The following is a 22,400-nucleotide window of genomic DNA, read 5'->3' as shown; positions in this document are numbered from 1 at the left end:
AAGTTCTTCCAACTGGGCATATGCCTCTGCCACTCTCTGACTGTCCTTTGCCTGTGCCAAGGTTTCTGGGAAGAACAGGAAGTTCAGGGATGGCGGAAAATGTTTGGCAGATCCCCTGAGTCCAAAGCCGGAGCACCTGCTCCTGCCTGAGGGCAGAGAGGACTGGTAAGTAAAGCACTGAGGGCCCCAAAGGGGTGGGGACAAGGTTAAGGGCACGAGGGACCTTCTTGTCAGTTGAATTCTCTACCTAAAATCACCTGTAAGAAAAAGTACATATTCTCAAACTTCAGGGTGCATTACATATTGTTAAAATCAATATTGCTAAAAATTTGGATCCCACGATACCACTCCCAGAGATTCTGACTCAGTAGGTCTGGAATGGGCTCCAGGAATCAATGAGTTGAACAAACTCCTGGAGACTCTGAGGCTGGTGGTCCCTGGCTTGTGCTCTGGGAAGCAATGGGCTTTGAGGCAATCAGTTTCCCTCCAGCTTCTCTTTCTTCTGCGAGGGTTTTTGCCTCCATAGATTCAGTGCTGGCCAGAAGGAAATAAGCGAGAGGGCCGAGAGTGAGGACCAGCACCTCCTTCTGAAGCATCTGGCAATTCCTTGGCTGGCGCTGGTTGAACTAGGTCACATACCTGCTCATCCTTGAACTTTTCTTGCTTTTAAGTTGGACAGTCAAGTTACATTATTCTGAAAAATAACAAGACCAAAACACATGCTGCTGGGGAAATATATATAATTTGATGCTACAGGTTAAATTTCTCAAATTAAAAATAAAAAAGTTTTTGTTTCTGCTTATATGAAAATAAAAATACAACAGTGGAATTCGGAATAATGTCCATTATGCTGAAAAGTCCCTGAACTGGTCTGTGATCAGTTATTTATCAGAGAAACTGCAACAGTCTCTGTTACTTTTGCCTATTGGCTACAAATCTGCTCTGGAAAATTCCAGTCATTCCAATCACCTGCCCTGGGAGATGTCATTCATTCCAAGTCAAGTCAGATGCACAATTCCAGATCCTGGCTGAGTCAAGTGATGACCTTAGTTGTGTGCATATAGTATGGTCTCATACTGAATCAAAACATCTTATCTAGTATTTACAAGCATCAGGAGAGGAAAGTAGTTATCTTCAAAATTACTTACCAGAAGCACAATGATATGTAATAGGAAATTATATACATTCCTCTTAAAGAAACATTACCAAGCTGGTGCTAGAACTATTATGCCTTTGCTCATGCAACAAAGGTTTATTGTGTGTACAATATATGCCAGGCACTGTGCTGGGCACTGGGACTACCCTTATAAGCAGAACAAATATGGTCCCCATACTCAAGGATTGGTAAAATTTACTACAAATCTTATCTTAAATTAATCATTGTCATAAACAAGCACAAATATATTTACAGTTAAACTTTACATCTCTGCATTGCAATTCTCTCTCTCTAAAATAAATAGTTTCTGTCTGTATTTAGTAGTTCATAAGAGTAGTTATAAGACAGTAACCTCTGAGGAAAAAAACACCCTTTAATTTTCTTAAAGCCTTGGAGTCTTTTTTTTTTTTTTTTTGAGACACGTTCTCACTCAGTTGCCCAACCTGGAGTGCAGTAGCACGGTCATAGCTTACAGTAACCTGAAACTTCTGGGCTCAAGCCATCCTCCTGCCTCAGCCTTTTGAGCAACTAGGACTACAGATGTGCGCCACTGTGCCTGGCCAATTTACTTATTTATTTGTTTAATCCCTTTTTTTCCTTTTTTTCTTTTTTGATACAGAGTCTCACTATGTTGCCTATGCTAGTCTTGAACTCCTGGCCTCAAGCAATCTTCCCACCATAGCCTCCCAAAGGGCTGGGATTTCTGGTGTGAGCCACCACACCTGGCCTTCCCTGGAATCTTAATGTAAAGATTCTTGACTGTCTTCTATGACTACAGGGAGCCTGATGAGACTCCACTGGAATTTTCAGTGACACTTATGGTTAACAGACATTAATATAACCAAGCAAGCCACCAGCTGTCAATGGATGTTGAGATAAAAGTTCTAACTTCAGATGCTCTGGCTATAAGTCTAGCCCTATAAATGGAACTCAGGTCTGGGTCACTTACTGCTTAAAAGCCAAACAACTCAGGAACTTTGGTAAAAGGAACGTTAGCTTTATTTGAGAAGTCAGCAACCAGGGGAAGGCAGTGAACTGGGTTGAAAGGCCACCTTTCAGAATTGTGCCTCTAGGTAAAGGATTTCTAAGGGAAATTAAGAGAAATGAAGACCAAAACAGTCTTGTGAAATGTGAGCAGTTTCAGTCAGCTGGGCAGTTAATCATTGCTTTCTTGGTGAAAGTTTTGCGACCTTCTGCAGGTGCCATCAGCCTATTCTTACAGGCTAGTCAGCCCATTCCCAGAGCTGTTGGTCAGCATATTTTCCTTCTTTCTTTTTTTTTTTTTTTTTTAGGCAGAATCTTGCTGTGTTGCCCAGGCTGGAGTATAGTGTTGAAATCTTGGCTCACTGCAACCTCTGCCTCCCCAGTTCAAGTGCTTCTTCCGCCTCAGCTGCCCAAGTAGCTGGGATTACAGGCACAGGCCACCACACCCGGCTAATTTTTGTATTTTTAGTAGAGACAGGGTTTCACCATATTGGCCAGGCTGGCCTCGAACTCCTGGCCTCAAGTGATTCCCACCTCGGCCTCTCAAATTGCTGGGACTACAGGCGTGAGCCACCGAGCCCAGCCAGCATATTTTCTTTTATCTCTGTTGAAGGTCCTGTTTTCTTGAGGCTGTTTTTTGGGACTAATGTACAAACTCAAGGAAAACAATAATATTATTCAAACAAGCAAGCTTTTCTCTAACATGGAATTAATACTGTTAGAACCACATTTGCTTTTCTGGCACAGATAGATCATTTAATCTGTGATCTTCTCCCCTCTCACTAGGTAAACTAAAATGACTTTTATATAACATATTATGTAACATTCACAATTAATTGAATCTGGTATAACATTTCTGCCCTGGGTGGGCTTTTTTTTTTTTTTTCCTGATCCATTACACAGCTCTGGGGCTCCTTGGTCTCTGAATCTCCACTGCCTTGTGTTAGAAGAGTGAGAGCCAAGGGGATAATGGTATTCACAGCTGTGCCAGTTTTTCCTCTGTTGGCTGAACTTTTAAAGGCTGAGTAAGTCACCCCTCTGTAGTCTCACATGACGAGCCCGGAACAGACAGAATGTCATCTTGCGAGTGAAACTTGACTCACCTATGTGTAGTTGCTCTGCACATGAGAGAAAGTGCATGCAAAACTAGCCCTTCTTGAATTAATAGCATGGATAGGCAGTGTCGGTTGGTCAGTGTTTGAAGGTTCCCCCCACATTTCTGTTTCAGGAGTTAACTAAAGGCTATCCACTCAATGTTTCTCAAAGTATGGTTGCAGACCACATTCACTGATTAGCCAGGGTGCTTATTTAAACTGCAGGTTCCTAGGCAACTTAGGGAATCAGAATCTAGATCTAGGGCTTAGGGCCTAGAAATTGACATTTTAAACAGGCTCCCTAGAAGCACTGCAGGATGTTTGACCCAGACTGAGAATGCTGAAATGATCAGCACTAGGGCAGTTGTTCAACCTAAACTTTGCTGCATGTTGGAATCTCTGGTGATCTTTTAAAAATTCTGACACCTGACTCCCATTCTCAGATATTAGGATTCATTAGGTATGTAGAGCAACCTGGGCATCAGGATTTTTCAAAACTCCCCAGACCATGGTAATGTATAGCAGAGTTTAGGAACAGCTGCACTAGAACACATCAATTAATTCCTCCGATTTCATCTGCAAATTGCCTCAGATCTATTCTACCCAGGGCAAATAAAATTCTGGGCCACTGTGCAGATGAGGATTTAAAAGCACTGATTTCTTTGTATGTTATTTCTTGTGTGTGATTATGTAGAAGGCAGTGAATTACCAGATGGGATACTAATTTATGGACAAGGATATGGGTAACTAGAGATTTGCTCATATCAATATAATAGAGGAGCGTCTGTCTCTGTTCCTTATTGCTACTCCCAGAAACTGATTTTACTCCACCGTAGCCTATTTCAGGCTTTTCCAGCTGTGGTTTGTAACTCATTATGGGATTCTTAAATCAGGTTAACGGGTTGTGACCAGCATTTTTAGTGGAATGGAATGGAGAACAATAGAATAGAATAGAATAGAATAGAATAGAATAGAATAGAATAGAATAGAACAGAACAGCAGAAAGCACATCATGTGGCAGGGCCAATAACTGTTTTGTGAACAACATATATCTTACTATGGTTTATGGTAAAAAAAAAAACAAACAAAAAAACCTGGTTGACATCCTGCCCTGCATGATGTTGTTGCAATGTGATTTCATCCCTCTCTCAATCTCATTTTGCTCCCCCCTTGATTTTCCCAATTGACAGGGATTTCTAAACCTCTTCCACTGAATGGAAAGGACAGCTGTAGCTGAAGCTGGTGGCTTCATTCCATTCATTTGGAAAACACAGAGATAAAAACAAGCCAGGCACGTTGCACTCTTCCTGAAAAAGTGTCATCCCTTGGAGAAGGGCTCAGATGCTGAATACACAACTCTCTCTTTCAGAAAGAACTGGCATGAAACCCATTCTGCCTTCAAGTTTTGAGATGCAGAGCTTTTAGTTCCTCTGCTAATAGAGCCTCGTTTGAATACTCTGCTTGAAAGGCAAAAGACATCTGCCTCAACTTCAATCAAGGAAAAATAGAGCAACTGTACAGCAGGCAGAATCCCTATGATGACTGGAATTTTGTCTATCAATGGATGTAATTAATCCTTTGGCTCGAGGGCAATAAAATTTTGTCTTAAAGTAGCAGATCCTGCTCCATCAAACCACAACTCAATTGGGAGTAAATGCAAACATGTATCTATATTGAGAGATAGATTTTACTCTGATTAGAAAGATGAAGGAGGGATTTGGGGATAAACAATATGAAAATTGCTGAGCAGAGCTGAGCCAGCCAGAAGAAAAAGCGATAGCAAGAGAAACTGTAGGCAGATGCAACGGCAGGATAAAATAGCTATGCCAGGGGTGTGATGGGGCCTGAGGAGAGCATGGCATGGAGACAGACACGTGCAGGGAACCAAGTGGTGGGAGGACAAGCCCACTCAGAGTGTTGCCGAACTGTAGCAAATCAGCAACTGTAATTAGCATAGCCTCAGCAATGACAATAATGATCATATTCTGAAAAAAATACTGGTCTCTGCTTAAAATGGCTTGAAGTCCTGATGAGGGTGACATTCCATTTCATAACAAATACTTTTGGAATGGACTTGACCAACAACCTAGAGATTTTCTTTCAGTTGACCGACTTTGATTTCCAAAGGTGGAGTTACTTTTGTGAGCCCCCAAAATCTGAGACAGATCTCAGTTAATTTAGAAAGTTTATTTTGCCAAGGTTGAGGATGTGCACCCGTGACACAGCCTCAGGTGGTCCTGATGACATGTGCCCAAAGCGGTCAGAACAGTTTGGTTTTATGCATTGTAGGAAGACATGAGACATCGATCAACATATGTAAGATAAACATTGGTTCAGTCTGGAAAAGCCGGAGACGACTCAAAGTGGGGAGGGGGCTTCCGGGTCATAGGTAGGTAAGAGACAAATGGTTGCATTCTTCTGGGTTTCTGATTAGCCTCTCCAAAGGAGGCAATCAGATATGCATTTATCTCAGTGAACGGAGCAATGACTTTAATAGAATGGGAGGCATGTATGCGGTAAGCAGTTCCCAACTTGACTTTTCCCTTTAGCTTAGTGATTTTGGGGACCCAAGATATTTTCCTTTCACACTTTGGATAAGTAAGATGTGTGACCCTGCAAGGAATAACAAAAATTATTCTGCTTATATATTCTTAGAGGATACATTAATGTCTCAGTGATTGTCATTCATCTTTCACAGCACCTAGCAAAATACTCAATAAATTTGTGCTAAAAACAAAATCACCAGCTCTTCTTGCTCTACTTGTCCTCTTTCAATCTCTTGCTTTAGTGTTTGCACCAAATAAACCCTCACTCTGCATATTTGCTTTCTGCTTAGAAGCTAAGAAAGGACTTGCTAGCACAATTTGATCCATGCTTCTGAATAAAAAATAACCAGAGATAAAGTTATTCTTTGGTCAAATGACAGAGATTGAAGCCAATATATAAATGAGATCATTTTTTAAAATTGCACTATAGGTCTCAAGAATATAACTGTTAGACAATTGATATGGAATATGTGAGAATAGGCTACAGCAAGTCTTTAAGCATAAAGCCAAGACAGATCAAGTTTATCTATCAACTTCATCCAATAAGATTTAACTGGCCAGGCACAGTGGCACATAGCTGTAATCCCAGCACTTTGGGAGGCCAAGGTGGGCAGATCACTTGAGCCCAGGAAGTTCAAGACCAGCCTGGCAAAATGGTGAAACCCAGTCTCTACAAAAAACACAAAAATTAGCCCAACATAGTGGCATGCGCCAGTAGACCCAGCTACTCAGGAGGCAGAGGTGGAAGGATTGCTTGAGCCTGGGAGGTTGAGGCTGCAGTGAGCCAAAGATCACACCACTGCACTCCAGTCTGGATGACAGACGGAGACTCTGTCCCATTAAAAATTGAAAAAAAAAAAGATTTAATCATGCTCTGCAATTCTTTAAAAAACAAACAACAAAACAGATTTTTTAGATTGTGCAACAACTCTGAGATGCACTGAGAAACAAGAAGAGAATCACCAAGCTCATTTTTATTTTACACTTCCAGGGACAGTACCATTCTCCAGGCATGGAGAGAACCCTTCTAAGCTAGTATAAATAACCCGAGTGTTATCTAAAACTAGTCTCCTGTTGGTAAATATTGGCTTTGTAGTTGTTACTTTGTTTATTTCAAATCCTGAATAAACAGAACCTTCAGTTAGTGGGACAGTGATTTTCAAACACCACTATGTGTCAGAATTTTCTGCACAGCTTGGTAAATATGCAACTGCCTAGACCCAATTCTATTAAATCACCCAGGAAAATTTAAAAGAATGCTGATGCCTGGCCTCATCCTAGATCAATTGAATCAGAATCTCTAAGGATATAAGACCCAGCCGTTGGTATTCTCTTCTTTTTTTTTTTTTTTTTGAGACGGAGTCTCACTCTGTCACCCAGGCTGGAGTGCAATGGCACAATCTCGGCTCACTGCAACCTCCGCATTCCCGGGTTCAAGCAACTCTCCTGCCTCAGCCTCCCAAGCAGCTGGGATTACAGGTCCCTGCCACTACACCCGGCTAATTTTTGTAATTTTAGTAGAGACGGGTTTCACCATGTTGGTCAGGCTGGTCTCGAACTCCTGACCTCAAGTGATCCACCCGCCTCGGCCTCCCAAAGTGCTGGGATTACAGGCGTAAGCCACCACGCCTTGCTGCCATTGGTATTTTCTAAAAGTCCCCTTATGAGATTCTAAGGTGCAGACTTGGGTTGAGAACTCCTGCCCTACTGAGTCTGATTTAGTAGTCAGGGTCGGGGTCCAGGCCTCTCCATATTTAATAGATATCACAGGTGATTCAGACCTATGGCCTTTGGATCTTATTCTTAAGAACAATGGCCTAAGTCACGTCAAAGATCTAGAGAACACCAAAGCTCTATAAATTGATGACTCTAAAAATGGGCATACCTCACTCCTCCTTTGACATTTTTTTTACTGAAACACTACCTCTTAAAAAAAATTTGGCCTGCATCATAAGGAGGGAGGATTTTTAAATTTTATTTATTAGAGATGAAGTCTTGCTATATTGCCCAGGCTGGTCACAAACTCCTGGCCTAAGTAATCCTCCTGCCTGGGCCTCCCAAAGTGCTGGGATTATAGGCATGAGCCACTGCACCCAGCAAAAGGATTACCTTAAATAGGACAACCAGATTTGTTAACTGATTACAGATGGTTAAAGATAGAAAAATGTATTATATTAGGGCAAAAGTTGATTTTCGTCTGAATGTAGTATCAGAATTCCATAAGCAAATGATTGCATTTCTGAGAAAAAAAAACTCAAAAATTAATATCTAATAAAAATCAGTTTTAGAGGTAAGTTTTAATTCAGGAAACACTGTTTATATTAAATCAAAATTAACATTTAAAAGCTACTTAAAGAGCCAAGGGGGTAAATACCAGGAGAGTCATTACAGCATTATTTTTAGTAGCAAAAAAAAAAAAAACAACTTAAATGTCTTAAATGTCTATTCAAAAAGGAACTAGCTAAATAAAATATTATATACTATTAACAATTAATGTTAATATATAGAGAGCAGCCATTAAAAGGAATGCTGCTGCTCTCTATATATTAATTTTTTAAATCTTCAAGATATACCTGAAAAACAGAAGCAAATGGCAGATACATATGTAGTATAAAATCATTTGTGTTTTTAAAAATAGGCCTGTATGAAAATCCATGAGATTTCTCTGGAAAGATACACAATAAACAGATCATCGTGATTTCCTCCAGGGAGGGAAACTTTATGGCTGGGAAAAGGAGACTTTCTCCACTAACAGTCCTTTGGCCCTTTGGGATTTTTGTACCATTTGAATTATTCAGTCAAAATTTTTAAAAAGAAAAGATCGGCTAGGGGCGGTGGCTCATGCCTGTAATCCCAGCACTTTGGGAGGCCAAGGAGGGCAGATCACGAGGTCAGGAGATTGAGACATCCTGGCTAACATGGTGAAACCCCATCTCTACTAAAAATACAAAAAATTAGCCGGGCGTGGTGGCAGGTGCCTGTAGTCCCAGCTGCTCGGGAGGCTGAGGCAGGAGAATGGCCTGAACCCTGGAGGCAGAGCTTGCAGTGAGCCGAGATCGCGCCACTGCACTCCAGCCTGGGCGACAGAGCAAGACTCCATCTAAAAAAAAAAAAAAAGAAGATCAAGTGTAAACTGTAAGTTTTAAAGTGCATCTTTTTGCAAACAAACCCTGGTATATAGCAGGCATTCAATAAATGTTTATTAAATAAACCTGTTACCTTATTCCTCTTATTCAGTCATTCAATCTCCCGTTCCCTTGGTGTTTGGGGAGGGAGGAGAAGGCAGAGGAAAATTAAAGTTTCACGTAATATACCTTAGTGCTTTGTGGGTGCTAAGTGTGTGCTAAGCACTATGCTAAATAACATTTGACACATGTTCATCATCTCAGGTAATTCTACAACATCCCTGTGAAGCAAATATTATCTCTCTTTTACAGATGAGAAAATTGAGGCTCAGAGAGGTCACCGCAAGCCCAAGCAAATTGCATTTTATACACACACACACACACACACACACGCATGCATACACACATGCACACACACACACAAAGAAACCCTTTTTTTGGGGCGGGGGAGACAGTCTCGCTCTATCGCCTCGGCTGGAGTGCAGTGGCACAATCTCAGCTCACTGCAACCTCCGCTTCCTGGGTTCAAGCGATTTTCATGCCTGAGCCTCTCCAGTAGCTGGGATTACAGGCGTGTGCCACCATGCCCGGCTAATTTTTGTATTTTTAGTAGAGATGGGGTTTCACCATGTTGGCCAGGCTCGTGTTGAACTCCTGACCTCAAGTGATCCACCCACCTTGGCCTCCCAAAGTGCTGGGATTAAGGGCGTGAGCCACTGCACCCTGCCACAAAGAAACAATTTTAAAGTATGTGCAAAATGCTATGGGGACGATGAACATTAATATACTCTTTGCCCTTCAAAAGGGTCATAGTAAGGGAAACATTTATGTGTAATATTACTATGATGCAAGCCAAGAGCGAGTACCATGTGGGAACTTTAAAGGGAAGAAATCCCTCAGGAAAGAGAAAGAAGGACTCAAGGAAGGCTTCAGAGAGGAGGACATGATTAAGTAGGACTTGGAAAGGAGAGATCAGGAGAAAAGTCACGTGAATCATGTGTTCGGCACTATGCCAAGTGCTTTATATACATTATCATATTTTATTATCTTAATCGTAACAATTCCAAGTATTATGGTTCCCAACTTTAGATGACTAAACCAAAACCTAAAGAAGAAATTTCCCCAAATGTTCTAGTTCACATTTAATGTCTCCTTACCTCCTAATGGCCTCCTCTATCAGGGATTTTATATAACTTGTGGGTGTGCATGTATATGTGTGTGTGCATGTGCGCTCACACACACACATTCCTTAACTCTACTGCAAGTATAAACTACTTGAGACAGGAACCTTTATTCCATATTTCTTTAATATCCCCTCATTATATGCTTTTATATAGATGCTGAAATATGGTAACGTACTACTGTCAAACTAAGTCTGTATACCTACCTATTTTTATTTTTTTGTAAAGGTTTTATGACAACAGATGAAAGGAAATTATTCAACCACCTCAAGTCTCCTCATCTGAAATATTGGGTTCCATTCATCTGGTTTGGAAATCTTGCAACTAAAGCCCGGAATGAAGGTAGAATCAGAGACAGTGTTGATCTGCAATCATTGATGACTGTAAGTATATCATAAATCATAAGAAAAATACGCTAATTAGGGACCAAGAAGGACCTGGATATAACACGTTAGACCAGGAAGAGTCAGCTTTGTTCAGTCCTGGCTCCAGAGGAACTGGAAAGATTGGACTAGCGTCAGACCCCTCAACATGCAGGACAGAGGTGGTACACAGGTTAAACTCAGGTTGCTTGGAAATGGTTCCTTGGAAGCTGTGTTTTAAACAGAATCATGCTTTGTAATAGGCTCTGTAAGAAAGTATTCCTTGATTGATTAGCCAAGGGTCACCAAGGGCTCGAAAAGCTATGGTGCCCATGTAGTATATTTGCCATCCCTGGCTCCAGGATCCTTGAAAAAAACCTGGAGGAGAAATAAACCTCCCCAGCCTAATATTTCCCCAAAACTGGAATATCGCGAGGTTAAGCCCCCCTTTCAGATACTCTAGTAAGTAAAATAGTATTTTCATTAATCAAAATAACCCTGAAATCATCTGAAAAAAAATTTTTTTATGTAAGGGCTGGGTATATTTGTGCCATGACAGTCCCCTCCCTGGATTAGGCTAACGGAAGTGAATTGTTTAAAAATACTGACCAAATTGATGTGAACTCTTTTCCCTAGTCTTCCATAATAACTTGTGTGCAATCGATGAAAAAAATCAGAGAATCCTGTCCTTCCTGCTTCAGAGATAGATTTTCTATCAATATGAGTGTTATAGTCTCCATTTGTGGGAGGAAACAGGAGTAATTATATCTCTTTTCTAAGATCTACAGTAAGCATGTTTTAAAATGAGAGAAACAAAAAAATTGCTTTCCAGATTACCTACCAAAATCGATAAAAATTACTTATTTAAAATATTAACAATTTCCTTCTCACCATGACTTTGGGCCAATATACATGTTGGAAATTATGGGTTCAATAGAATGGCGGGGGGATATTTCTATGAAGTCCTTTTTTTTGGAAATAGAGTCTCACTCTGTTGTCCAGGCTACATGCAGCATAGTGGCACAATCATGGCTCACTGCAGGCTTGACCTTTTGTACTCAAGTGATTCTCCCACCTCAGCCTCTGGAGTAACTGGGACTACAGGCATGTGCCACCAAGCCCAGCTAATTTATGTATTTTTTGTAGAAACAATGTCTTTCTATGTTGCCCAGGCTTATCTAAAACTACTGGGCTCCCAAAGTGCTGGCCTCCCAAAGTGCTTTGGGATTATAGGCATGAGCCACCACACCTGGCCATGACTTATTTTAATATTTTTTAAAATGTCCAAATGTACTTGTCAACAAATTCATTGCTCCAATGATGTTCATTGATTGATTGTCATTTTTAGAACTTTCCTTTTGGAGTATCCTTGGGAATCAATTTACTAGCCTTACAGTCAGTCCTGTAAAAGACATGCTCATATTCTGAGTCCCAGTAAGTACTTATTACCACACCCGTCATCTTAGTAAATCATGCTTGATCTGTTTCTGACTTAGGAAATGAATCGATACCGCTCTTGGTGCAGCCTCTTATTCGGTTATGACTGGGTTGGGATTCCGCTGGTTTACACCCAGGTAAGAAATACTTTGCACGGAATTCTTTATTTCTACTTGCCTACCTTGGCACTGTAGCTTTGCTGCGGGAGGCCAGCACTGTCCCCTCACTCTGGTCTCTCTCTGTTCCAGGTTGTCACTCTTGCTGTCTATACCTTCTTCTTTGCGTGCCTGATTGGACGCCAGTTTTTGGATCCCACCAAAGGCTATGCAGGGCATGACTTGGATCTTTACATTCCCATCTTCACCCTCCTACAGTTCTTCTTCTATGCAGGATGGCTTAAGGTAGCCAATGGTCTCAGGGCCCCACTTTGTAATGTGTTATGTTCCAGACTCTCCACACTGATCCTTTACTGAGTCTTTAGCAAATCATTCATGAGTGAGTCAAAGATAGATTTAACATGTAATGGCTCAGCAATGTTATTACTTTTCTGCCAGAGATTCAAGTGACAGGGATAGAAACAGCTCACTTGTGCAAAGACATTAGAAGAACACTCTTATGGCTATTGATTCTCTTTTAAGTCTCTGTGTGTTCCCATTAGGATTATAATAATGTAACTAAAGTAGTAAGTGTACTTGCATTGATATTGTATACCACAACAAGCAACTAGGCAGAGTAAAAGAGTCAACAAGAAGCCTTGTAAATCAGACTTAACCATTAATATTGTAGTAGAATCTTGGTTCTGCTCAACTCTATAGTTATTGCAATTCCCTGAAATTCTGCTAGGTGTCCCACAACATTAAGTGTACCCCATTTTCTTTTTTTTTTTTTACTTTCCCTGAGACAGAGTCTTGCTCTGTCATCCAGGATGGAGTACAGTAACGCAATCTCAGCTCACTGCAACCTCTGCCTCCCAGGTTGAAGCAATTCTCCTACCTCAGCCTCCCAAGGATTACAGGCGTGAGCCACCGTGCCTGGTCTAAATGTACCCCATTTTCAAAACCAGAACTGAGACTCAGAATTCATCAGAATCAGAACCAGAAACACCAGAAACAATGACAACATCTGGTTTGCCAGGGAATTAAACAGGTTCGGGAGGTGAGAATGGTTTGCCTAACTATCTGTGTAGAATTTTCCTTGCTTCCCCTCCCTTCACCACCACCTCCTCAAATGTATGTGTGTAAATATCAGAGACCTGATTCTTCCATCACCTCTGTAAACTTCCAAATGGGAAGTATGTGATAGAAAAAAATCAATGACAATGGCTTCATTAAGTTCATTGAAAGGCAATGATGATATGCAGATGATATTCGTAAAGTAGAATTTTCAAATGTTTGGCCTTCCAAAGAGCCATACGTTGTCGTGACCCACTGGGGCCTTCAGGTTGCAGTGAAATTTTCCCTGCAGAAGCCTTTCCTTTCATTGGTTTGACTCTTCACCAAAAAAAAAAATGTTGATATTTCAAATTATACTCCAAAGAGTAAAGCCAAGTCCCTTACAAATGGCGAAAGAATTTTTAATCAGATTACTGTGATTCTTAATTATTTCTACCTGCGTAAGAGCAAGAAAGCAGAAGAGACTAATGACTTTCATTTTCCATTAGAGGAAAAAGTAGACTTTAGCTTTATAAATATAAAATCACCACAGTGGCCCAAATAATCATTCTCAAAAAGTACTTTTCTTTCTTTCCCCTGACTTGCACCAAGTTTTTATTCTTTGTTTTGTGTCCATGTAAGGCGCTTGACCAGCCTATAAAGAGCAGATAATGGTTCCTTCCCTCTGACATGCTTTCTAAAATATTTACATCCTTTTCCTTTATAAACTGTTTTAAAGTCAGATGCGGTGGCTCATGCCTGTAACCCCAGCACTTTGGGAGGCTGAGGTAGGAGGACTGCTCAGGAGTTCAAGACCAGCCTAGGCAATATGGCGAAACCCCATCTCTACAAAAAAAATACAAAAAATTAGCGGGCATGGTGGCGCATGCCTGCAGTCCCACATACGTGGGAGGCTGAGGTGGAAGGGTCACTTGAGCACAGGAGGCCGAGGGTGCAGTGAGCCATGTTCACACCACTGCACTCCAGCCTGGGTAACAGAGCAAGACCCTGTCTAAAATAAAATAAAAAAAATCTTAAAAGACAAAATATTAAAAGGCACAATCTTAGCTCCATTAAAGGATAGGCAAACCTGCTGGGTGTGGTGGTGCACGCCTGTAATCCCAGCACTTTGGGAGGCTGAGGCAGGAGAATCACTTGAACCTGGGAGGCGGAGGTTGTGGTGAGCCGAGATCATGCCATTGCACTCCAGCCTGGGCAACAAGAGCGAAACTCCGTCTCAAAAAAAAAAAAAAAAAGGCAAACCTAAACCATGGGTTGTGCCTCCATTTCTAAACAGCTGTTCTATCTCAACAATTAGGATATTTATAAATCTTTTCAAAGTGTAGAAAAGCCATCTTAACCTTATGGATAGTATATCACTCAGTTACTTGCTGAAAATGCAGCCCCCAGTGGAATAAAAGATATATTTTGAGATTGGTCAATTCAGAAACATACATGCCATTTTGTCAATTTAATGTAGACTACGATAATACATGCAGGACTGAATGCATAAAAATGAAAATCTGGATAGAATAAAAATAGGTTTCAGGACTCAACCAGTACCCTTAATTAATCTAAGTAAATCTCCAGGCAAGAAAGGGCAGATAGCCCCATGGAACTAGTGACAAGAACTTCAACATAGATATCACTGTGAGGCTTACTGATTCAGGGCACAGACCTGCCTAAGGAAAGGCACTTAAAATAAGAGCCACATATGAAAATCCTCTGGGAGCTTTACCCGACACTGATGCCTGGCCTCAACCTCACACTGCTTAAATCAGAATCTCTCGGGGAGGGACCCAGGCATCAATCGGGTTTTTTTAAGAGCTCCTCGGGTGATTTTAATGTGCAGCCAAGGTTGAAAAAAACTGCTCTAAGTATTAATACATTGACCTAAATCCTAAAAGATAAGTAGGTAGATTTTCTACTGAATAGTTTCAGAATCTAGAATGTTTAGACTCTAGAAACTAATCACATGGTGCCTTTATTTTACACATTTAAAATTTTTTTCCATCTAGACTCAATGTAAAATCTCCCTCTCCCCCAACTCTCTCCCTGTCTCTCTCTCTCACGCACACACGGGCATGCACGCATGTCCAGATAATAAAAACCAAGGGAAATTTTTCAACAAGGAAAATGATAGATGAGTTGTATTTGACATATAAACCTCTCATCAAGAAGGCTATTCAATTCAGGAACATGATAAGAATATTTAATATTGATCAAATATTAAAAGATTTGTGACAATAGCTACCTAACATTTTCCCGGCAGGAAAACTAACTTACTGGATAAGGGTAAATCCTTTAGGGTAAAACTAGGTAAGCCTCAATTTCCAACTTTAGGACTTACTAGCTCTCTAACTCATTTACTTAGCAGTTATGTTCAATAACTGTGAAAGCTCGGCCGGGCACAGTGGCTCACACCTGTAATCCCAACACTTTGGGAGGTCGAGAAGGGCAGAACACCTGAGCTCAGGGGTTCAATACTAGCCTGGCCAACATGGTGAAACCCCATCTCTACTGAAAAAAAATCCAAAAAAAATTAGCTGGATGTGATAACGCTCGCCTGTAGTCCCAGCTACTCAGGAGACTAAGGCAGGAGAATTGCTTGAACCTGGGAGGCAGAGTTTGCAGTGAGCCGAGATTATGCCACTGCACTCCAGCCTGGGCAACAGGGCAAGACACTGTCTAAAAAAATAAAAATAAAAATAAATTGTGAAAGCCTCTTATATTATTTTCTTTAATTGTGATTTAAGTCTTTCTTTACTGTTTAACCTTCTCCCTGTGTACATTTTGTCTTATCATCTGGGCCCTGTAATTCCCTGAAAGCATAGCCTGTGTACCCTTCAGAGTGCCTTGCAAATAGCTGGTTCTCCTTCACTATTCAGTCATTTGATTTGGCTCCTAAATAGGACATGGCTTCCCCTAATAGGGCCTGCATTGTCACCAGTTGAATGGACAGATCCATTTGGAGAGCATACCTACGAAGGTGCATCATTCATGGTTTGAGAATCATGTCTTGCTTGCTAATAAATATCTCGGTAGAACAATCTACTCCCCTCTACTCTTCATATTAGAAAGTCACACAAGGAAGCAGAGAGGAAAACAGGAATCCCCTTCAGTCTCTATTCTGAGTTTTCACAGGTATCATGATGGATTTATTTTATGTTCTCAACTACAGGTAGCAGAGCAGCTTATCAACCCTTTTGGAGAAGATGATGATGATTTTGAAACTAACTGGTGCATTGACAGAAATTTGCAGGTTAGAGGAATTTTTCTTTCTTTTTCAAATATTAATAATAAATCACTTGCGATATTTCAAATCTAAGCAGACTTTAAATGCACACCCCTTGGCTTCAGAGCTTTAGCCACAAATGAAAGAGGCTTGGCTGTGCACTGTGCTGTCTCAGGTCCTTTCGGAAGCTTACACATCCGAGATTTCAGCTCCAGTGAAATTTAGTTCCTTTTAAGTAGAATTTCAAGCCAATTTTCTTTGTAAGCCCTCTATTAGCTTTTTCCAGCCTCTTTCATCTCAGCATAGAGCAGTATTTTAAATTGTTCTTTAGTCTGTTTTCTGTTGCCAACCAGAGAGGTTAATAGTGACTTAAAATGGCATCCAGACACAAGCTGGTGGGAGTTCCCAAAGTGGTATCACATCAATCCCAGCAGTCAGATAGCCACCAGCTGGACACTGGGAGCCTGGGCCATGCCAGCTTGTGTCTTAAATCTGCATGAAATGCACTAAATGGGCCCCAGGGCCCTTACCCTGAAGCACTATTCCAGAGAGCTTTTCATGAAGAACCAGCACTAAGGAATTTTTCTTTTAGGCAAGACTCTCCCTAGACCATTCTCTTCCCTGTGAAGGCCTTCACATTGTTCATTTGTTTCAAGCCCTTACTCGGCAGTTAAGTAAGTTCAAACATCTCACGGTAGATCCCAATGTCAGTCTCTTAGGGAGGACGCATAATGCCTAGGTCACTCACTTTGTCAAAATTGGAATCCCAGAGGATTAATAATGTATTCATGCATCACTTTGTCAAAGCCAAGAGGAGAGAGCACCATAGCACTGAGCAGTATAGACTTCTTGTTATGTTTTTCCAAACAAAGAAATGAACAAGAAACCAGGGCATATAAGAAGTGATGTCAAGTAAAAATGTGTTTACAGGGTTAACAGAATGAACAGCGGAATCTTCACCTTCCTGTAATATTTGGGGTTAAGTAGGTGCTATCAGGTAAAACAACACCACAATTGTGAGCAAATAATAAAAAGATGGCTCCCCTCCCTCCAGCTAAGAGGCAGCTCCACTCTGGAGTGTGTGGTTTGATCCCGGAGTGTGGGAGGCTTCAAGCCCCACTTATCCTCATCGCCAAGTGCTCAAGTAGTAAACAACAGATACAACTCTCTGTGGCAGCCGTGGTCATGGCAAGTATGAACTAGAGACATTTGTATATTCACTCATTTAGACTGTGTCCTAGCCCACTCTAACTCTCATCTGCCCACAAAAACTTCTCCTTTTTATTTAATTTACATCTGAGTTATTCTAACAATATAACAATGATTTTAGGTCTCTCTTTTAGCTGTGGACGAAATGCACATGAGCTTACCCAAGATGAAGAAGGACATTTACTGGGACGATTCTGCTGCTCGCCCACCATACACATTGGCAGCTGCTGACTACTGCATACCCTCATTTCTGGGGTCAACAGTCCAGATGGGGTGAGTGCATTTTTTTAAAATCTCTAATATTTTCCAGCCTGAGCAACATAGTGAGACCTTGTCTCTATTAAAAAAAAAATAAAAGAAATAAAATAATTTAAAGTAGCCAACTGTGATGACACCTGTAGTCCTAGCTACTTGGGGAGGCTGCAGTTGGAGGACTGCTTGAGCCCAGGGGTTCAAGGCTGCAGTGAGCTGTGATTGTGCCATTGCACTCCAGCCTGGGTGACAAAGTGAAGCCCTGTCTCAAGAAAAATAATTAATTCATTCACGAAAATTGAAATAAATACCTCCAATATCTAGGAAATGAGCAGATAGATCACTGTTCTAATCTTTTTACCTTTTTTGGCATTTTTTTCTACCTAGGCTTAGTATGTAAGTCAGTCTCTGTTCAGTGGTTTTAACACAGCAATCACCCCTAAGTATAATGAGCTTTAAATAAATGAGTTGAGGCCTGAAGTAAATCAGGTGCAGTTCTATAATAATTTCATCAAGTCTGAGCATGTATTTGATATTGGAGAAGTGTGTGAATGTGGGAGAAGTTTAAGTATATTTGCTGAAGGTAGATGCCACGGTTTCCAAGTAAATTAAAGAGAAAAGCACAGACTAATTCAGAAAGTAAGAAACTCTCCACTCAAAAACAAAACAAAACAAAAAAACTGTAGCAAAAGGGGAAACTTTTGTGGAATTTTTCTTATAATTCTTGGCAAGACTGTGGCTCATAGTTCCCTGAGACCTGCTGTAAGCGGATTTGTGCAGTGGGTTTGTGTCCTGTGGTTGCTGCCTATGACCCTTCTTTCCCTCCTCCCTGAAGTGGCCTGCCCTCCTCCTTCTACTTTCAGGAGATCTCGCTTCAACCCTGTTCCCTTTGCCGAATGTCTCCTAATCCCCATCAGTGATGGTTTGTGGCACTTCTCTTCCAAAGGGGCCTCTGAGGCTGAAAACCTTTCCAGACCCAAAGAAAAGGAAGACTGAAAGTGGAATTTCAGTAGTTCCAGCAAATAATGAGAAAGATTTAGGAGCCAGGAGATTTGCCTTGTTGCCCGCAAAGCACATCTTAGAGAAGGTTGCCTACTCCAGGCTAGATTTGCTTCTGCTTTTAGCTAGGCTTCTAAGACCAGACCCACCCACCCAGGGCTCCTTCCAGGCCAGAGAGCTTATCCCTGCCCTCAGTGTATTCTCAGTTTCCATGGATAGGAATCTCTTGTTGTATGCATGTCTCAGCCTTCATGATACCTTCTGCAGGGGCAGAGCTTCATGGACATCCAGCAATCATCTCAATTTTCAGAATTAATAAGAGCTGTTCTTCTGTGAGTTTGATTTTAGATAATTAAATATGCTTTATCCTTCTCCTCACTCTCACCATTGATTAATGCAAAGTACTTGACGATTTAACTTGAAAAGAAAAGAGACCAGCAATACTGATAGAATCAGAGCATCGTTGTGATGACTCTATTTAGACTGCAAATGCTCCACACACTCTATTTCTTATGTCCATTGAGTTGTTGTTACCCCATGGTTAAGATAATTTTCTGAAGGTCTCAAAATTTTTATCCTGATCTACTTATTCATCCTAATCATCATAATTCTGCAGATTACTACATAAATGTTCATGTTCTTTAGCAAATATTAAAACACATTTCTCTTGTTTCTAAATACAGAAACAGAAATAGGGATTGACAAGATCTCAGAGAAAATTCCTTCCCCAAAAGATCATTGGGAAGATTAGATGAGATTGTAAACATTAAGATGCTCTATATAAAACCAAAGAGCATGATGATTATTATCACCTAGTCAAGTTTTATTTGTGGATGTCAAACTGAAGCAGAGAAAGATTAAATCACTTTAAGCTATTTTTCATATTAAACTTACCCTGGAAATTTGGTACAGAAAATAAAACAACTGAGAGAAAACCAGGAGGTACAATATTTAAAACTGCAGCAAAAAATTATCAGTTGTCAGAGAGAAGTCCTCCAACTAAAATGGCCTATTTACCAGCACGATGGAGAAAGGAACAGACAAAGGCCAGAACCTATTGGGAGAGGGTTTTGTGAGAGGTTTAACTCAATCTGCTAGAACCAATTGTTCAAAGAAACAATTAGGCAAAAGCTCACTTGATCTTGATTTTCTGTATAAATGAGGACCATTAAAGTGGACCACAATCCAGGAAAATTTACTGCAGGAAAATAGGCAATCAGAAGCCCTGAGTTGATAGAAATGGCCCCCTTTGGATTTCTTAATGCCTATTTTTCCTATGATTGTGGTATTAGAAAAAGTGTTTCTGGTTGCCTATGACAGAAAAACAAATTCAAACTTTCTTAAGCTAAAGGAGGTTTATAGTGTCACATCCAGAGACGAGCCTAGCTTTAGGTGTCACTAGATCCAGAGGCTCAGAGAATGTCACCAAGACTCACTGTTGCCCCGTCCCTCTCAGGTCTGCTTTTCTCTCCACTGGCTCAGGTTTCAGGCAGGCTCTCCCATCCTGAGGGCAAAAATGGCAAAATGGCAAGCTCCAGGCTTACAGCTTACCTTCTCAGCTAACCTGTGGAAAGAGCACATCTCTTTTCCAACTCTTGAAACTAAAGTGATGGATTTGCTGTGACTGACTGGGCTCAGGTTCACATATCCATTTCTGAGCTAATTACTATCAACAGGGAGACAATATTTTGACTATTCATGGCTGGTTTATAGGTCCATCTTTGAACCAAGGGTTATAGTCAGCCCCGTCCAACCATATGGAGTATGTGATATCTCAAGAAAAAGCAGGGTGCTATTATCAGCAGAAGAGTGAATGGTTTTGCTGGGCTAGCAAAAACAATAGATGTTCTCTAAAATCATAGAAGATAATTCCCTAAACAATGAATGGTTCCCTCACCAAATACAAGGTCAATGTCAAATGAGCCACCTGACTGAGGCTAAGGGCAAGGGGAAGGTAAAAGTTAAGAATTGTAGCACTGGTGGTCTTGTGGGTGCTGACTGAGCCAATGAGCTCTTTGCGTGAGAGTGAAGATCACATGTCAAGATGCTGTAGACACAAGCATTCCATTTTATAAAAGTGCCTGCCTCTTGATGACCATATAAAATCCTTTCCTGGATGATATTTTTTAAAATTTTCTTATTCTCTTTAAGGTGTATGTTCCCAGCATATTTAATTCAGAAATCAAATTTTCCTTACCTTTTCATATCAATGTTTTGGGTTTGTAGCCACAATTCCCATAACCCGGATATTCTAAAATCAAAGCAATATCCTTCAAGAACAGAGCAAAAGTACTACTCTCCAAGGGCCACCTGCAAGAAGACCTGCCTCCCAGCCAGCACATTCAACCGCGCTGTTCACATTCAGCACACTGTTCATTTCCACTTCAGAAGGAAACTCCTTGGAGACAATGTCTTTATTCTCTATATTAAGGGACATGTTCAAAACATGGCCCTATTTTCTGCATATTTACCAAATATATATAACTCAAATAAATTAATTTTCCTTCTTTCTATCTTAAGCACAAATTTAAAATATATTTTCCCTTGGACCCTCACATATAGAATGTGCTCGTTTATTTATTCTGGTAAATCTTTTTCAGGGCCTACTATGAGGTAGGTTCTATGCCAGATGCTAGAGGTAGTCAAAAAAAGAAAAGAAAAAAACACCTCCCAAGCTCACAGATGTAAGGCGGAGAAAAGTGACATTACAATGTGGTAAATGCTACAGTGGAGAAACGCTCAGCCTTATGGGAACACACGCAATGAAGACACACTTCACCCAGCCTGGTGACTCAAAGAAAGCCTCTTGGAGTCAGGGACTCTAATATGCATCTTTAAGAATGAGTTAGGAGGCGGGCATGGTGGCTTATGCCTGTAATCCCAGCACTTTGGGAGGCTGAGGCAGGTGGATCAGTTGAGGTCAGCAGTTTGAGACCAGCCTGGCCAACATGGTGAAACCCAGTCTCTACTACAAATACAAAATTAGCTGAGCATGGTGGCACAGCCTGTAATCCCAGCTACTCAGGAGGCTGAGGCAGGAGAATCGCTTGAATCCAGGAGGCAGAGGAGGTTGCAGTGAACCAAGATCGCACCATTATACTCCAGCCTGGGCGACAAGAGTGAAGAGCAAAACTCCATCTCAAAAAAAGAAAAAAAGAATGAATTAGGAGCCAGTGCACAGATAGAATTGAGGGGATTCAGCAGAGGGCACATTTCAGGCCAATATGGGCAAAGACAGAAAGGAATAATAAATAGTGTACTCAGAGTAACAATTTGATAGGCAAAGCAGAAGAGCCAAGAAATGAATCTGGAGAGGAGGCAAGGGAGAAGATGGAGGGTTTTATAGGCCAGGTAAGGGTTTCAGCCATTATTCAAAGCTATTAAGTTACAGGGTCACATTTTTGCTTTGGAGAGATTAGCCTGGCAGCTGGCTGAAAGACAGATAGCTGAGGATAAGACCAGAGCCAGAGTTAGCAGGCTGTTGTCATTTAAACAGGAGAGGATAAGGGCCTGAAGTAGGTGTATCACAAGGGATGTAGACGGTAGAGGTGACAGAAGGGACAGATTCAAGAAAGGAGAAGGAGTGAAGAACGGTAATAAACCAAAGATGAGAGAGTGTAAGGGTGAAACTGCTCTAAGGAAAAGATTATGAGCTCTCCCTTCTGCATG

The 22,400-nt window shown here is 41.0% G+C and overlaps 1 protein-coding gene across 2 annotated transcripts in view; it reads left to right on the top strand.

Moving 5' to 3' along the window:
• Window positions 1-22,400, top strand: part of BEST3 (bestrophin 3) — a 54,931-nt gene that overhangs the window by 19,379 nt on the left and 13,152 nt on the right. The window contains exons 7-11 of one of the 2 annotated variants that reach the window (XM_008960774.4): window positions 10,315-10,469; window positions 11,945-12,022; window positions 12,134-12,286; window positions 16,218-16,298; window positions 17,602-17,753. In XM_008960774.4, the coding sequence (XP_008959022.1) occupies window positions 10,315-10,469; window positions 11,945-12,022; window positions 12,134-12,286; window positions 16,218-16,298; window positions 17,602-17,753 (619 nt within the window). Of the gene's footprint in view, window positions 1-4,603; window positions 4,850-10,314; window positions 10,470-11,944; window positions 12,023-12,133; window positions 12,287-16,217; window positions 16,299-17,601; window positions 17,754-22,400 lie in introns of those variants that run through there. The other variant, XM_008960778.4, reaches the window with a different exon arrangement.

The sequence above is a fragment of the Pan paniscus genome, chromosome 10 (genome assembly GCF_029289425.2).
Source record: "Pan paniscus chromosome 10, NHGRI_mPanPan1-v2.0_pri, whole genome shotgun sequence".
Lineage (NCBI taxonomy): Eukaryota > Metazoa > Chordata > Mammalia > Primates > Hominidae > Pan > Pan paniscus.
Note: the sequence above shows the minus strand (reverse complement) of the source record. Positions and strands in the feature narration are given on the sequence as shown.